Source organism: Notothenia rossii (genome assembly GCF_949606895.1).
Source record: "Notothenia rossii genome assembly, chromosome: 4".
Lineage (NCBI taxonomy): Eukaryota > Metazoa > Chordata > Actinopteri > Perciformes > Nototheniidae > Notothenia > Notothenia rossii.
In genome coordinates, this window is record NC_136902.1 from 65,463,713 (window position 1) to 65,480,888 (window position 17,176).

The 17,176-nt window shown below is 40.6% G+C and overlaps 1 protein-coding gene across 1 annotated transcript in view; it reads right to left on the reverse strand.

Moving 5' to 3' along the window:
* The window catches only part of sorl1 (sortilin-related receptor, L(DLR class) A repeats containing), a 122,959-nt gene that overhangs the window by 26,106 nt on the left and 79,677 nt on the right, over positions 1-17,176 (reverse strand). The window contains exons 15-21 of the mRNA XM_079673803.1: positions 16,853-16,981; positions 15,470-15,555; positions 7,757-7,929; positions 6,374-6,505; positions 5,538-5,629; positions 1,090-1,336; positions 820-958 (exon numbers count right to left, since the gene is read on the reverse strand). Of these exons, the coding sequence (XP_079529929.1) occupies positions 820-958; positions 1,090-1,336; positions 5,538-5,629; positions 6,374-6,505; positions 7,757-7,929; positions 15,470-15,555; positions 16,853-16,981 (998 nt within the window). The remainder of the gene's footprint in view (positions 1-819; positions 959-1,089; positions 1,337-5,537; positions 5,630-6,373; positions 6,506-7,756; positions 7,930-15,469; positions 15,556-16,852; positions 16,982-17,176) is intronic.

Sequence of the window (17,176 nt, forward strand, 5' to 3'; positions counted from 1 at the left end):
AGTCGCATCTAGCATTGAGGTTACAGATTGCATCCAACTGAATTAACCTCCGCTTACTCCTCCTTTTCCAAGCCTGCAGAGAACCCACTGAAGCCTTAAGGTAAAGTTACATTTAAAAGTCTCTCTCTAGACCCACGGATTGTTAGTTTGTGGTGGGCTTATATGAACATGGCAAGGGAAACACAAAGTGCACCTGCTACCAGACAACCATTCTTATTTTCATGTGATTACACACTTGAAAGCATATTTATGAATGTTTGATTCAATTTCAGAAAATAAATCCCCGTAAATCCTGCACACCGGACATTTTTAATACATTTAGAAAATCTCTAAGCAGAAATCCTGACAGGTCTTTTTCTACCTTAATCCTGGAACCCATCGACTATCTCTCTTGGGGCAACGGGCTACATGTCTGCGATTCTGATGTGAGCCAGTGAATATATGAAGCCAAGAGTTCAGAGACAACGTGCACAAACTGATTTCTCCAATAATAAGATGTTTACCAGTTAAATCATTGTCAGACAATATCAATACTTTTCAAGTTGCATTTGGGCTAATGCAGACTGTCTCTTATTTTATTTGTAATGACTGTTTACCTGCCCCATTTTGATTGGTCAACACAACTCGGACTAAAAAGTGATATGCAGAGTCTGTTTTTGGAGATTATTTATTCCTATCATTTACTATTTGCCTTAATAGAAACAGGTTATATTTACTGAAGTCAAAAGTATACCAACCGTTAGTTACCACGATTAATTTTTCACAATTCTTGCTAAGATTTCAAACTTTGTGGACATGAGTGTACTCTCTGTTCCTCACCCCTGTTCTTCCCCTTGTAGAAGATCTTGAGGTCCATGACCCCGGTAAGTCTGCCAACAATCAGCTCGTTGCTCTGGGAACCCGCCTTTGGAGCTTTGAAGATCCCCATCCTGGACCAGTCGTCCCAGTACAGGTCATTCTGGAAACAGCATCCAACACAAACTTGTAAAAACGGATACTTAGCGAGGACATTCAACATTAAACTTTTTCTGATACAAGACTGTAGAAAAGTTAGAAGACTTTTTTTATGTGTTGTATGAACAGTGTCACCTTGAAGACTGCAATGGCATACGGATGGGGCAGCCCCCCAATGAGAACAGTCCTCTGGCCCCCCATGAAGTCGGCCCTCTCGATGCGGTCGCTGTAGGCCTCGGTCCAGTACAGCCAGTGGTCGTCAGCTGTGATCCCGTTGGGCCAGCGGACGCCCTCCGACACAATGCAGGACACATTGGTTCCGTCCATGTAGCTCCGGTAAACACCGGCCGCTCTGTCCCCCCAGTCGGTCCAGAACATCAGACTGAAGAACGGATACAGTATTAACATGATTTATTTTCTAAATTCAGAAAATTATGTATTGTTTAAAGAGCAACTTGCAGGTTAGAGACACCAGTGAATAAATGTGTAAGAAAATCAGGAATACACTAGATTTTCCAAAAAATATACAGAAATATACACTACAGTGACATCTGGCGTCGTTTTAGTCAGACATTTTCACTTCCGCATAAAAAAGCCTCCGCGTGTGACGTAACATGGGGGAGAGCGGCCGGTCTAACGTATGAATAAACATGGATCAAAGTGCTAGTTTTGACACAGAAGAGGTTGAAAATATATATTTGAATGCATATGATTATAATTATGAGCCTGCTATGCGTCCAAGAGACCAGGAGCAGCCAAGGATTAGAAAAAATAACGGCCATCGGAGAGAAATGGAGCTTTGGTGTGTGGAGAACCAGTGGAGAACAGAGCAGCTGTCTTGGTGAGTGACCGGCGTTAGCTACAGTACAGTTAATGTTAGCTAACGTCAGTCACATCACAACATTGTAAAGTTAGCTATCATATATCAGGCTATAACTAAAGTAGCATTGATAATATAGTAACGTTACTGGCAGGACTGTTGATACTGATCCATAACAGAAACTAATGCGCAAGTATCAGCCGTATCTTGCGTTACCTAATGCAACTCCACACTACGGTGCTGTGTACCGGAGGGGAGACGCGAGATACAGCTGATAGTTGACGATCTGGCGGAGAAAGGTTGTGGAGCCTCCGTTGATATGCCGTTGCAAATGGCTTGATGGAAAGCAGGTGTGTAGTCGGGGAGGGTGCACAGCTGATTGCAGCAGGTGAGTGGAGGTTGAGCCAGGAGCCAGGAGTGGCAGCCACCATGCCCACACAAACGACACAGACAACACAGACAGGGGGAAACAAACAAACACAAAGGAGACGGCTGGAGCAGTACACCCACCACAGCGTTACCTAATGCAACTCCACACTACGTCTTACGGTGCCGTGTACCGGAGGGGAGAGAGAGAGAGCAGCGAAGTGGGGGAGAGAGATGTAATACGGTTTCCTGATAAAGCTGTGGAGAGTATGTGCTGCAGGGAGGTGGATGCACAGCGCACCCAGGGACAACCTAGCTCCGGTCCTTTTTCCGTGAGGGGAAACTGTGGACTCGATGTCCTCACAGGCTCGAGTTTGTGCAACCTGCACAAACACAAGCTCACCATGATTACAAATGGTGAAATGCAATGTAAAATTAATGAAAAAATACCAGCTCACTAAATCACAACCGCTCAAACCAACTACAAAGTACTACCGCGGATTGGGCAGAGAACGAGTCTGAGAAAGTTGCTCCCCCATGTGACGTAATATGACGCGTTTGACGTATGACGTAAAAAAAAAAAGCAGTTTTTAGTAGCAGAGCTCAAAACGGCTCCTTTTCCTCTGAATTCCTGCCCTTATGTCTTGTAAAACATATTAAATCCTGCATTCACTTTTTTAATTGTAATTTTCAGGCAAGGTTGAGCATAAATGTAGTAAAAAAAAAACCCTGCAAGTTGCTCTTTAACTGTCCTCATGGGAGAAACATTAAAACAGACACTTCAAAGAAGACATATTATGTATTTTTCGGGATTCATATTTGTATTTTGTGCCTCTACTGTGACATGTCTCCATGCTTTAATGTTCAAAAAGGTCTTTATTCTTCTCATACTGCCTGTGCTGCAGCACCTCTTTTCACCCTCTGTCTGAAACTCTGATTGGTTAGCTGGCCGAAACTGTTGTGTTGTCAACCGTTAGGGATATCCCGCCCCTTAGCCTATCACCTACAATGTATTGGAACGCTAGCCAATAGGTGCTCGAGTGTTACATAGTGATGACAACATGTCACAGAAGTAAACAAAAGAGTTCAATGGAGGAGTTTCAGGCAGAGGGGAGGTAACACAGGGATTTGAGCCTTTTCAGACCTTTTACATCCACAAAAACCTATATAACACTGTCGTCACACACTTTAACCAGTCTGTCTAGTGCAGTGGTTCTCAAAGTGGGGGGTGCTCCCCCCCAGGGGGGCGCAGAGGCATGACAGGGGGGGCGCGAGAGACCAGGAGGAAAAATGGTTATTAAAAAAAAAAAAACATTTTTTGAAATATTATTGATTCGAAAATAATATTATACAGTACTATTACGTCTGGGTCTCTGTGTTTCATTAAAGTTTGGCTCTGTGTGTGTGTGTGGAATGAGCCATTTTGTGTGCGTGCGCGAGTGAGAGAGAGAGCGCACCGGTACCGGAGATCGTTGTTGTTAGCTTCTGGTGCTAGCGAGCTACGCTAGCGGATATAAGGAGTTTTTTCAACAACAAAGTGGAGGAGAGTCCTCTCCTGTCAGACTGAGAGGCTCAGTGAGCTAAAGGACTCTCAGTGTTATCTCAGTGGGTCTCAAACGTTTTGGTCACCATTAATGTAAACAATTATTTCCGAGGCCCCACGTTTATATGATCATTATAGTTATAAAAAAAAAGAGAATAAATTAAAAACAGGTATGAAATACTATATGACATTAAAAAAAGAATAACGTTAAAAAGGGAGTGATTTGTAAAATATCCATAAAGAAAAAGTAAATCTGTTTACAGTTCTGTTTCAAATGGGTGTTGAGAGATGTATTCATAGATCTCTTTATGTTGCTCTCAAAGTGCACCAGATTGATGCTTTTAACTTCAATATTTAAAAATCTTCCAAGGGGAGCTTGCCCCCTGACCCCCCTATGTGAGGTCCACACACCACCTATAAAAATAACACTTTACCCCTGCTTACACCTATATGCCGTGAGCTGATTATCGAGCCTTCATTGTAACAGTCGCGGGTACACTGTGTGTGTGTGTGTGTGTGTGTGGGGATTGTTGCAGTAGAACATTCCACTGTAGCGACCAGTACATTAATTGGAAACCCTAAATGTTTGAGCACCCTCTATGAAACGTCAAGCTACCCCACAGCACCCCCAAAATAGAATCTCTGGCGCCGCCACTGAGCCTGACTATTTGTGTTGGGGGGGGCCCGACTTTTTTTTTTCTCCAAAGGGGGGACCTGACAGAAAAAGTTTGATCACCACTGGTCTAGTGTAAGAAAAAAGTATACATTTGCCACCTAGGTCTAAAAAGAAAGACAATCCGTACAAGTAGTCAATTAAATGTTGAACTATATTATCATGGAGATTCATCAATTATTTCATCAAAGCAATACAATGTCAAACAATTACACTCTGCCTGATCTCAATCCTCACAAATACCTCGGAGAATGTCTTCATTTGCCTACATTAAGAGAAATGGCAGATAAGCTATAATCACTGAGCAGCCTTGCTGATTCTATTATTATAGACCTGGGATATGACGTTAGTGCCACACAATCATTAAATATCCTCCAATTTGGGAATCAAATATCTGTGTTTTTTCTTTTAAAACTCTTTTGAAATAAAGAGCTTAAAATAAATGATTGTCTTTTATCTTTCTTTTATATTTGCTTTGATTTTAAGCCTGGATATCACTCTGTAAACATCATTTAAAAAAAACGTGACAGATTTTTGGACCTAAACTAAAACAATAGCAAGTAATTGATGGGAAAATAAATACCAGTGTGGAACAGGTGAACTCATCTTAAATAAAAGCAGAATTATGTTTGCAGAAGCGGAACCAACTCTTTGTTATGGTGCATGTGAGTTGATGTTACAACAGTTTGGAAAGTGTTGACATTTTGTCTGGTCATCCCTTCCTCAAAAGTGTGATTCAGGGGGAGGAATGACTGTTGTCCGAATGTTTTCATCTTCTTTTTTTATGTTGATTTATTCATTTAAAGTCCCTTCAGTCACCTAAATATTGATAGCAAGGTGATTGCAAGGTGTTTTGGCAACTGGTGATGTCGTGTAATATTTATTTAGATTACAGATTATTAAAAAAAAAAGGGAGACTTTCATGATTAAAGCAGGTCAAGGTGCCTTCATAGATACTGCAAAATTATTAAAGTGCTCAATTCACGGAGACCATGCAGCACATATTCAGAAACTGCCTTTAAACAAGGATCATCAGGAAATCATAGTGTGTGTGGTGTGTGTGTGTGTGTGTGTGTGTGTGTGTGTATGTGTGTGTGTATGTGTGTGTGTGTGTGTGTGTGTGTGTGTGTGTGTGTGTGTGTGGGGGGGGGGGGGGGGGGGGGGGTGTGTGTGTGTATTACCTCTCTCCAGGCAGCAGGACCAGAGCTCTTGGATGTTCCAGGACAGAGGAGTTGAGCAGAGTGTGACGCAGGTCGCCGTCAGGGTTAGACACCTTCAGACACAACACAAGTAAAACAGGTTCACCAATTTCACTGAGACCACTCAGAACCTGAACATCAAATCAGTACAGGGATTATATAAGCAGGACAGACCTCTTCAATTCAATTTCAATAATTTTCTGTCTTATAATATAGAATTTTTTTCTGAAAAGTCTTGATTTTGGCTACCGGCCCATATGCAGTATGTCACCCCCCTCCATCTCCTCCCTTCACCTCTGTATCTCTAACAAATGCACTCTTTGGCCCAACAAATATCTTAAAATGTCTTTCTTTTAAATCATGTGACCCAATGACTCCAAAACAATGCAACATTGTATAAAAACACACCTTTTTAATGTTTTTGAGGGCTTTTTATCTTTTTATAGGAATATTTGTATCAACATGTGTAAGTTTCCATAATGAAAACCCAAGCTTCCATATAATGTGACCAAATGACACCTAATCAATGAAGAATTGCTACATTTTTTTAATCAAACAGCATCTTAAGAGTGAAACACACACACACACACACACACACACACACACACACACACACACACACACACACACACACACACACACACACACACACACACACACACACACACACACACACACACACACACACACACACACACACACACACACACACACACACACACACACACACACACACACACACACACACACACACACACACACACACACACACACACACACACACACACACACACACACACACACACACACACACACACCTCAATGGTCTGGGCTCCAGCATCAACCCAGTATAGCAGTCTGCTGACGGGGTCAAAGGTCAGAGCCTCCACGTTCTGCAGGTCTTTCCTCACCACCACCTCCTGACCTGTGCTGCCGTTCAGACAAAGACGCTGCAGGAGAGAGGAGATAGATGGCTTGATAATGTGCGTCCTCTGTGATCATATCTGTATCTGGCTAAATATGGCAGACATAGTAACATTTCTTTCACAAGTGAGTAAGCATCCCAAATTAACGTGATGGCATTTGAAAAAAAGTGTTTCTGATGAACAAGCTCCTCACAAGTCACAGCTCTCACATTGACATAACAAGCTGGTGTGTGAACTGTAAAAAAACTATTCTGGAAACAGACTGGCATTACTTTACTATCAGCAGCCAAACCCTTCAAACTGCACAATTCAGCATTTATATATTTTTTTATTTTTTTATTTAACCTTTATTTAACCAGATAAAAAGCATTGAGATAAAATCTCATTTACAATGCTGACCTGGCCAAGAAGGCAGCAACGTTACACATAACACATAACACAAACATATAAAATACAGAGAACATAACTAAGAAAACAAAAGACGAAAAAAAGCAGTTACTACATTGTGCACATTAGGACAGTAAGAAAGGCACTACTTATTACTGCAAGAGCAGCTGGTGGTAAGGACTTCTGACAACTTCAATTTAAAACAGGCTATAGAAACAAGTGCCGTCAGTTTGAGGCGTGATTGAAGGTCATTCCAAGACCAAGGACCATAATAAAAGAGACTCCTTTTTCCAGCCTCAGTCCGCACAGCAGGAACCTGGAACCGTATCAAGGCACTGGATCTGAGGTTGTAAAAGTCACAAACTGGAGCAAATCTGGCACATATGTAGAGTGGAAGATTTCCTAAAATGGCTTTATACATTAATAAAAACCAATGCTGCATCCTTTGCATAGTGAGTGAGGACCATCCAGTTAGGCTATACAGTGTGCAATGATGAGTCCTATAGGGTGCATTTGATATATAACGCAGTGCAGCATGGTAGAGTGGGTCAAGTTTGGCCAAGACAGTTATATCATGAATACATCACTGTATAGGTTGTAATACACATGTTATATTTTCTAGTACAATGTGTTCATTTTTATTTTCCCTTCTTATGTTTCGATATATATATTTTTTTTTTCTATTTTATTCGACATATGACTTCTTATAATTGTATAAATACCTTTATTTTACCTTTTTATTGCACATTCTTACTTCTTATGTATATTCATCCTTATTCTATGTTTTATTTATCCTTTTAAAAAAAATATTGCATTCTTAAATGGAGCAACCGACACAAAACCAAAGGGATAATGAAGGTATTCTTTATTCTTGAACTCCTCACACACCTGTATGGTGTCTAGAGAGATGTCCGCCCAGTACAGGCAGTTCCTGTCGTAGTCAAAGTCCAGAGCCACGGCCTCCCTGAGCCCACTCAGAGGCAGCGCCTGGTCCGTGCCCGTAGCCAGGTCGTAGCGATGGATGGAGTTCCTCACCGCGTACAGGATGAACTCGTTACTCTCTGCAGGAGCACAGGAGACAGGAGACAAAATACACACACACACACACACACACACACACACACACACACACACACACACACACACACACACACACACACACACACACACACACACACACACACACACACACACACACACACACACACACACACACACACACACACACACACACACACACACACACACACACACACACACACACACACACACACACACACACACACACACACACACACACACACACACACACACACAAAGTGTTTGTGAGGAAAGTACTGACATGATCATGAGTGTGTGAGAGGGATAGTAGGCAGTGGTGTAACCCAGATATTTTACTTAAAGTAGAAATACAACAGTGTAAAAATACTCTGTTACAAGTAAAAGTACAAAAGCATTTGCATTAAATTATACTTGAAGTACCAAAAGTGAAAGTACTTATTGTGCGTAATGTCCAATTTATGAATCATATATAAATCAAAGTACTGGATTATATTAATGATGCATTAATGTGTTCATCACAGCTGGTCTCGATCTGGATCTGGGTTAATACTGAGCAGAACCCAGAGGTATCACACTTAGTGGGGGATGGATGATCCCCGCTAAATGTCCCTTGAAGTTTGCCGGAAGCACTCAACGGACTCTGCGATGACAGCTTCTTCTGGTAGCAAGTTCCACTCTCTGATTGTTCTCGGAAAGAAGGAGTATTTAAGAGTGTCACTAGTAGCGAAGATTTGCTCGAAGTTCAAAGAGTTGGCTTTGCGGGTTGCACTTCTAGCTGGCTCTAGGTACATTGATACATCAATGGCTGAGATGTTATGGACAATCTTGAACAAGAGAACCAAACGAGCCAATCGCCGCCTTTCACTCAATTCCACCCAGTTCAACCACTTGAGCATTTCTGTGACACTGCTGTCCCATTCATAATCTCCAAAAAATAATCTTGCACCTCTTCTTTGTACTGATTCCAGGGCATCACTGTCTTTATCAGTGTAGGGGTCCCAGACTGAGCTGGCGTCCTCTAGTTTAGAGCGTACTAGGGCCACAAAAGCTGTCTCCTTCAGTTTCTGGGGACAACGTCGCAGGTTCCGGCGTAGGAAGCAGAGCGAACGGTTTGCCTGTGTTACAATTTGGCCAATGTGTGGGCCAAACTTCAGATTATTATGAATTTCTACCCCAAGATAAGGCTGGTGGGTCACCTCTTTTAACACCTGGCCACATAGAGTATAGTCTTTAGTGTGCGGGTTTGTTGATCTGCTTGATCGTAGGACGTAGCACTTACTAGCATTAAAGCACATTCCCCAAGTGTTAGGCCATTCATGAAGTCTGGTCAGGTAACCCTGTAGGTCTTCTTGGTCACTTCCATTTTTAATAGGCCTGTAGAGCAGGCAGTCATTGTTTTGTCAGAGCTTGAGAAATGCAATTCACATCTGGCTCCAGTCCAGCAGGTGGAGACAGGGAGCCTAGGGTGTGATTCCACTGAGCATGTGGCTCAAAGGAAGAGTGTGAGCTTCCTAATTAAGGAGCTAAATGCAACACACCTGGGAACACACTCTCAGGCAGAGGACAAACAGTTCCCTGTGAGAGAGTAGAAGAGACTCAAGGATTCAACCAAGACGCTGCTGGTGAATATTTGCAAATGTTTAATCTGTTTGAACCATGTTTGATTTGATGTATTATTATTTCTAGTCCTGAGGAAAGAAGATAAAATATAAGATGCTGAAATATAATTTACTTTGTTGAAATGCATTTATTTTTGATTAAATGTTAAATTTAATTGTAAATTAAGAAATGAAAGTGCTCGTTAAAAGATGGCATGTTTTAGTTGAAAATGTTTATGTACCTAAAGTGAACGAAAGTAATGTTTTGTGTTAAAGGTTTTCAACCTGAATGAGCATCAAGAGGCCAACAAGAGGCTAAATGAAGCAATAAGGAATCTACCACACTCCAATAAAGAGAGAAAGATTCAAATTCGAGTTGTCCCATGTGTCCTTCTGGGGTGAATCAAGCCATTTTCGAGTTTAGGCAGGAGTCAATAAAACCAACCAAATCACAACTTGACAGTCATCCGCAAATAACCGCACTGTGGATGCAAAATGTGACGGCAGGTCATTAATGTAGCATAAGAAAAGCAATGAACCCAACACAGTGCCTTGTGGGACACCAGAGTCAACGTGAACTGTACTTGATTTCACCCCTTCTACGACTACTTGTTGGCTTCTTTGCATGAGAAAGGTTGTGGTCCAATACAGTATTGGGCCCGTTATACCCATGTGGGCCAGCTTTTGCAACAGGCACTTATGTGGGACCGTGTCGAAAGCCTTTGACAAATCAAGGATTGCCACATCGAGTTGCATTTTCTGGTCATAATATTTTGCCAGGTCATGCATTGTGACTAGGAGTTGAGTATCACAAGAATGGTTTTGTCGAAATCCATGTTGGAACGGGGTGAGGACATTATGCCTTTCCAGGTGATTCAACAGGTGTTTACAAATGATGTGTTCCAGGAGTTTACAGCATACTACTGTCAGGGAAACTGGTCTGTAATTTGCGGCTGTGTGCCGTTCCCCTTTCTTGAAAATAGGCGTAACGTTTGCCTGCAGCCAGTCATCGGGTAGATTTCCTCTCAGCAGTGACTGCGTGAATATGCACTTGAGCAGTAGGCCTATTTGGGGGGCCAGCATTTTGAGTATGCGATTGGTTAGAGACCATCTGTGCCGCTAGCCTTGTTTAGTGGGAATGCTGTTAACAGCATTTGAACTAACTGTTATTCTACGGATGAAAAGTTTATTATTCCGCCGGTATTTTGGCCCTCTTCTCCTCCCGCATTGAACATCGCAGAAACTACGTTCAAACATCAAAACGTTCAGCTTGGTCGGGAATCGATGGCTATTATTTTTCTCATTCATAACTTTCATAATTCCAGAGATACATCCCATAATACATCAAATTTTTCAAATTTTAGTCAATGGAGAAAATCTTCAGACTTCAACAAATCTTCATGCAATTCAACTGCTAACTGTTCATTCATACTTTCACTCAGACACCTCATTCCAACTTTAAAATGTTACACATCTTTCTGACATTATTCGTGTAAAACAACTTTTAAATCTGATTCTTACTTTTAAGAGATGTTAAACATTGTTTAGACCTTGTTTTAGAGGTTTTCTTCAGATTTTAACATTAACTAGAGTGTGTGATGTCACAGCTAGAGTAGAGGACAGCTTGAAATTCACATTCATATTTCTTTTTAAAACTGCCATAAATCCCAAACCCTACATTCTTGAGACATAATTTTTCATGATAAACGTAGGAAAACCTCTCGTAGCTTGAAAAATGACATAATTAAACAAAGTGCCTCTTCAGGGCATGAAGTGACAAAAACGTTCAACATGTCTCCATTAAAGCCATTGTAATTTCAGGCAGATATTTCCTCACAGCAGCAGCCGCACACCTTTAGTTAAACTGCCAAAAAGGCCACATTATTAACCCGAAAGTACACAAAAATTACACTTCAGATACTCAACTTCCTTGACATGCTTCACGTTTTGAAATTTCACATATGTGTTATCGTTCTTCCACAAAACGTTCACATGTAAGAGGTTCATCTCTCATTCAGAACAATGAAGCCTTTGAAGTCTAGGCACCTTGTTGGCTCAACTATAAACACCTGTGCAATGGAACACGATGTCATCACTCCAACTGACATGCTCAGAGCAGCAGACTTCAGATAGCAGTGTGCTAACAGTCCAGCCGTGAAGACATCTACGGGACAGTTTTGAGATTTCTTCAAATGCCGTTGCCATGGCAACACAATGCTCGCCTTGAAACACGGTTTTCTCATGACTTCAGTGAAAATACTCCAAACAGCCCAGAACTTCACAGGTTTACGATGTATGGGGTGTCATCAAATGCCGTTGCCATGGCGACGGACCACTCGCCATGAAACACGATGTGGCTGTAAGTCCCATCGACACAGTCCAATCGTCCCCCAATCTTCACTTGTATATCACCGGTCTATGCCTCAACAGCTCTACGCCAAATCTGAGATCTCACAATATGCCGTTTCCATGGAAACGCATTCCTCGCCATAAAACATGATGTCGCTATAACTCCTATGAAAATGTTCAAAAAGTGCTCAAACTTCACAAGTGTGCTAACAGTCCAGCCGTGAAGACATCTACGGGACAGTTTTGAGATTTTTTCAAATGCCGTTGCCATGGCGACAGATAATTCGCCATCAAGTTAGTTCAGAAGTTTGCAGTTCAAATATTCTGCTGCCTTTTTACTTTATTTTCTTCTCTCATCACACATTCAAGCCCCCAGTGTTCATGTATCATTTAAATCAAAATTATTCACTTTCTTCTTACACATTACATTTCAGCATAGCAGTTTAGCGTCAGATTTTCAGCATAAAGCATTCCCACTAGCAATTTCTTCAGGAATTGCATTCTCTAGTTGATCTTAATATTTGCCAGTAATTTGGTCACTCCTTCAGTCGCGATGATCAGGTTTTCTATCTGCGGGGCTGGATCTCCTGATATAGAGGGCTGGCTACCATCATCCTTAGTAAATAAAGATTAATATTGTTTGTTGATTAGTTTAGCCTTGTCTTTGCTGCTACTGTAGAGGTCTTCACCCTCTCGAATAGGGGAGATTCCAATGTTGTCCGCTCCACACTCTTTGACACAATTCCAGAATAGTCTGGTTTTGTTTTCAGCAAGACTCTGGGTGAGTGTGTTTTCGATATAGTCCCAGTGTGAACTGCAAAGGTTAATTTGATTTGGTTTCTTTTGTTTGCGGAAGTTTTCCCAATCACGAGTTTTGCCTGATCGTTTGGCTTTGTTGTATAACTTATTTTTCTTTTTTAATTGCCGTTTCATGCAGTGAGTGAGCCAGGTCAGGTTGTGCCGTGTGGTAGTGAACTTGGTCGGGATATGCTTATCCATCTGTGAAAACAGTGTGTCTCGGAGCATATTCCAGTTGTCATTCACAGTTCGCTGGTCTTCTGTTGTAACTAATTCTGTGCTGTGGTAAAGGTGGAGGTACTTTTCTTACTTTATTGTCTACTGCTGGACATCTTTACATAGTTGATTTATTCATTTATTTATGTCTTATTAGCAAATAATCCTAATTTGCAAAGTTCCTAGTAACTCACTTAGTACAATATTGGCTTCCATATAGAAGTATAAAGTAGTATAAAATAAAAGTACTGAAGTAAAGTACTGCAAAATCATACTTAGGTATAATACTTGATTAAATGTACTTCAATACGTAACACCACTGATAGTAGGATTTTAATTGCTAACTCCATAGACATATCAAAATCAGTTGTATTACCATTCCACAGAGGAGGAATTTGCTTTGGTATACGTGGTGCATTCAAAGAAATATGACCTAGAGCAGATGGGTTAGAGGAACAAAAAGGAGTAGCATGGAGGCTAAGTAACATGCTGCAGTGGCAAGGGGCAGCAGGGAAACATATTTGAGAAGACTTAAAATCTCAATTGAACTAGTTAACCTCACCCCTTATTGGAGTGGAACTGAAGCAGTTATTGATTCTCTCTTCAAGGAAACCAGTTCCCACTAACCAAAACAGTCACTTTACCACAAAGAACTCAGAAATGGTTTATGTTTACTGTTAGATAAAATAAGGCTTTTTGTCTGGTGGCTTTAAGAGAGCATAGGAAACGGCTCGATGCAGGCTTACCTGGAGAAAATATATGTAATGAAGCATACACTTTTCTTATGTGACTTTAGGTTAGGTGTATACAATACATTTTGCTGTTGCCCTGTCCAAAGCAGTTTATTGTTTAGCTGCTTTGCTGAAAGTTCTGTCTGTTTCTTCCAACTTAGTGACCCTTCAGACCCTCATGTACTATAGATCAGTGGTTCTCAACTGGTCAGGCCTCGGGACCCACTTTTTCCTTAGTCAATAGATTGCGACCCGAAATTTTGAACCACTCAAATCTATTCAACAAAAAATCCTGCAGTAATATATACGCTTTTCAGCATACAATATTAATTAAAGTGAAGTACAGTGCATATATCCCTTATATCCCTTCACAGAACTAAAGTATGCTTTTAAAAAAGGTTTAATGAGATCAAAGCTGAACTGTGTCACATAAAAAGACACACATGCTGAAAACCCAACCCCAGCAGGGGGTCTGATGAGATTCTCCCCCAGGAGATTTTTTGAAATTCTAACATATAAACTACGCATTCTGGTACACTCTGAGAAGAAAATAAATAAATCTATTGCTACCCGACATATTAATAATATGTTACGCCATTGTTTGTTTTTCACTTTGTTCTGACAGCTGAACTTGCTGCTCCTCACAGAGAGAAGAGTAAAGAGGAGAGAGTCTGTGTGACTTACTTTAAATTGTGGGTAAGGGTAGATAGCTCCCATTGTTCTGTGACCTGTCAATCATCAAACCGGGGGTCATATTTCATTACGTGTTCATTTTTATCTGAAGTTGTACCCATGGATGTATAAAGAATAGTTCTACTACAAAGTTATTCTCCGTGGGGACTTCCGGCAACAATCTTGATTCTGATTGGCCAGAAGACTCGGAAAAAAATCAGCAAATATGTTTTATTGAGAAGATGATCACTACGTGACAGAAGTTTTCAAATCCGTTTATGGTCTCTGGTACTTTCAGCCCAACGCCAACTGCATGCACAGCGTTAGAAAATCGGGCCTTCAAAATAAAAGTTTGACTTTTCCCCCCCCAAAAAAAAGAAAAAAAAAAGGAATTAATTTTTTTTCAATTTTCTTTTTTTTCACTCACATCTGCGAACCACTCGAAACGGGTCCGCGACCCACCAGTTGAGAACCACTGCTATAGATAAAACATTACACTTAGTTTACACCATGCAGATACCAACACAAAAACCAATAATCCTGCAGTTACATTAGCTTTAATTAACCCACATTGGTGTTATTGCTACTGCATTGGCTTGTCAATTAACAATTAAACATTGTGAGTGAGTTGTACCTCATAGAACCTCAATTTAAAACATCTGAACCCTGGGGTTTTTTAAATCAACACTTAAAACTCACCTTTTCTCTCTGGCCTAGGCTTCTCTTATCAAGAATAACTTTTATCCAAGACCTTTTCCCTCTCTAACCTCTCAGTTTTATTAGAGGGAAACGGGTCTAAGGATAGAGGGTATGGTTTTTTCTCATACTGATATTCTGAACAATCTGTGCTGTTGTATTTGCTGTAAAGTGTCTCTACTGTAGGCTATTTTTATTATATGTACAGCACTTTGGCTCGACCAAAAATCGTTTATAAATGTGCTTTATAAATAAACTTGATTTGATTTTAACCATCTCTAACCAATGTAATAAACAAAGCTTTAAAAACAAAACCAGCAGTGTACGAAATGTCATGTTTTCAAATAGTTATTTCAACATACAGTATATGTAGTAGATATAATTCCTCTATTCCTAAATACAATAAAGCTATGTAATTCTACTGAGAGTGAAATGTAGAACTGCATGATTTCCTCAAGATGTATGCTGTGCAGGTTTACCTCCGACAGGACAGGGCAGCATCTCTCCATCCAGCCTGGACTCCACGTCCCCCCCACTGCAGCTGTCTCCGGGGACCCTCCTGTAGCTGCAGCAACACAAACACGTTCCCTCAGTTGGACACTTGGTGGAGCTCTCACACAAAACAACATCACTGCTTTGCATATCAGCATCAAAAATGACAAAGGCTGCTTTGCATTCTGGGGAATTCTCAGGTAGAGAGATGATTAATGAAAAGTATGAAAGGTGATTACTGTTGATCCTAATTATCATAATAAAGCACAAGGTGAGGTTCACATTTGAACATATTGACCACAAGCCAACTGGATATATGAAAGAAAAACATGGTAAAACACAAATATGAACCTCGTACTTAAGATTGATCAAAGAAGACACTGGAGCTCATGTCCGTTCACAGACTGGTTTATTTTGGTGTTCTCCACACTTCTTTTTTAAAACTGTGAGCCATGTTCATCCCTCTGGATATGTTTGCACATTTCTAGATATCCGTACCTCTCTTAAAATCTGAACAGCCTCCACTTTAAAATATAATATACTGCAGTTTTTCACTTATTCCTTGTACTAAGTAGTTTTTTTGTTGTTGTATATGTTTATTTGGTGTTAATGTTTGTCTTTATTCTTTTGAAAGTGAAATAGTTTTCTAAATTATTTTCATTTTACATTTCCTTTTAAAGCATTACATTTATCTTTACAATCGTTATATTTCCTGTTTTAAATCGTTATATTTTTTATCTTCTCTTACAACTTATTTCCTTATGTTGTGTTGATGTTTGCATCACCCTACTACACCAAAGCAAATTCTATCTTTTATCTATAGGTGTAGACGATTCACTTAGATTTTTCCCTTCAAGCTTAGGTGTCATTATTTTATGTTTTTATGCATTTATTCATGATAAATAAAGTGAACATTCACTAACACAGGTTTTTGAGTCCATCATGTAAATGTGCCAGATTTAACCACAAAGGCAAATGTTCATCTGTAGTCCCTGGCAGCTTGATCCATTAACCTCTGTTCCACACAACACTCCTGTTACGGTGCAACAGGTTTATGAACAAAACAAATGCTATTCATTGTTCTTGATTTTGCCTAATTAGGATTCAATGGGCATCAAGCCATTTATTTAGGGTCCATGACACACAAAAAAGGTGTTGGGAATAAAATTGGACAAAAGGTCCATACAACTCTAAAAGGAGAATAAATAAATACAACTATAAATAAACAACTCATAAGCTTACTCATGTAAAAGGGAATGTAGTAGTACTGCAGAGGCCCACATTATGCTAATAGACCACACAAAGAAATCTCACTCTGCACATTTGTAATAATAATGATAATAATACTGCTAAAAATAATAGCAGCTTACCCTTTGCTGCGGCGGTAGGTGGTCCCGATAGGACACGGCACTGGGGGAGCGTAGAGGTCCCCCGAGAACTCGGGGTCGGGCACACACACCTGCAGGGACAAGTCTTCACTCAGCTTGAAGCCGTAGTCGCTGGAAGGAGGAGGAGGAGGAGGAGGATTGGTTGGGAGAGGGGAAAAGTTAGCGTGTGATTAAAGGCAGCACCTGATGTGCATCTTAAACAGACTCATGAGCGGTGATGGGAGCTCCAGGAGCAATACAAATGTGCAGAGCAGGCTTTGACCAATGTCTGGGTTTGCCAGGAGTGCAGTTTTATTGAAAGTCGGT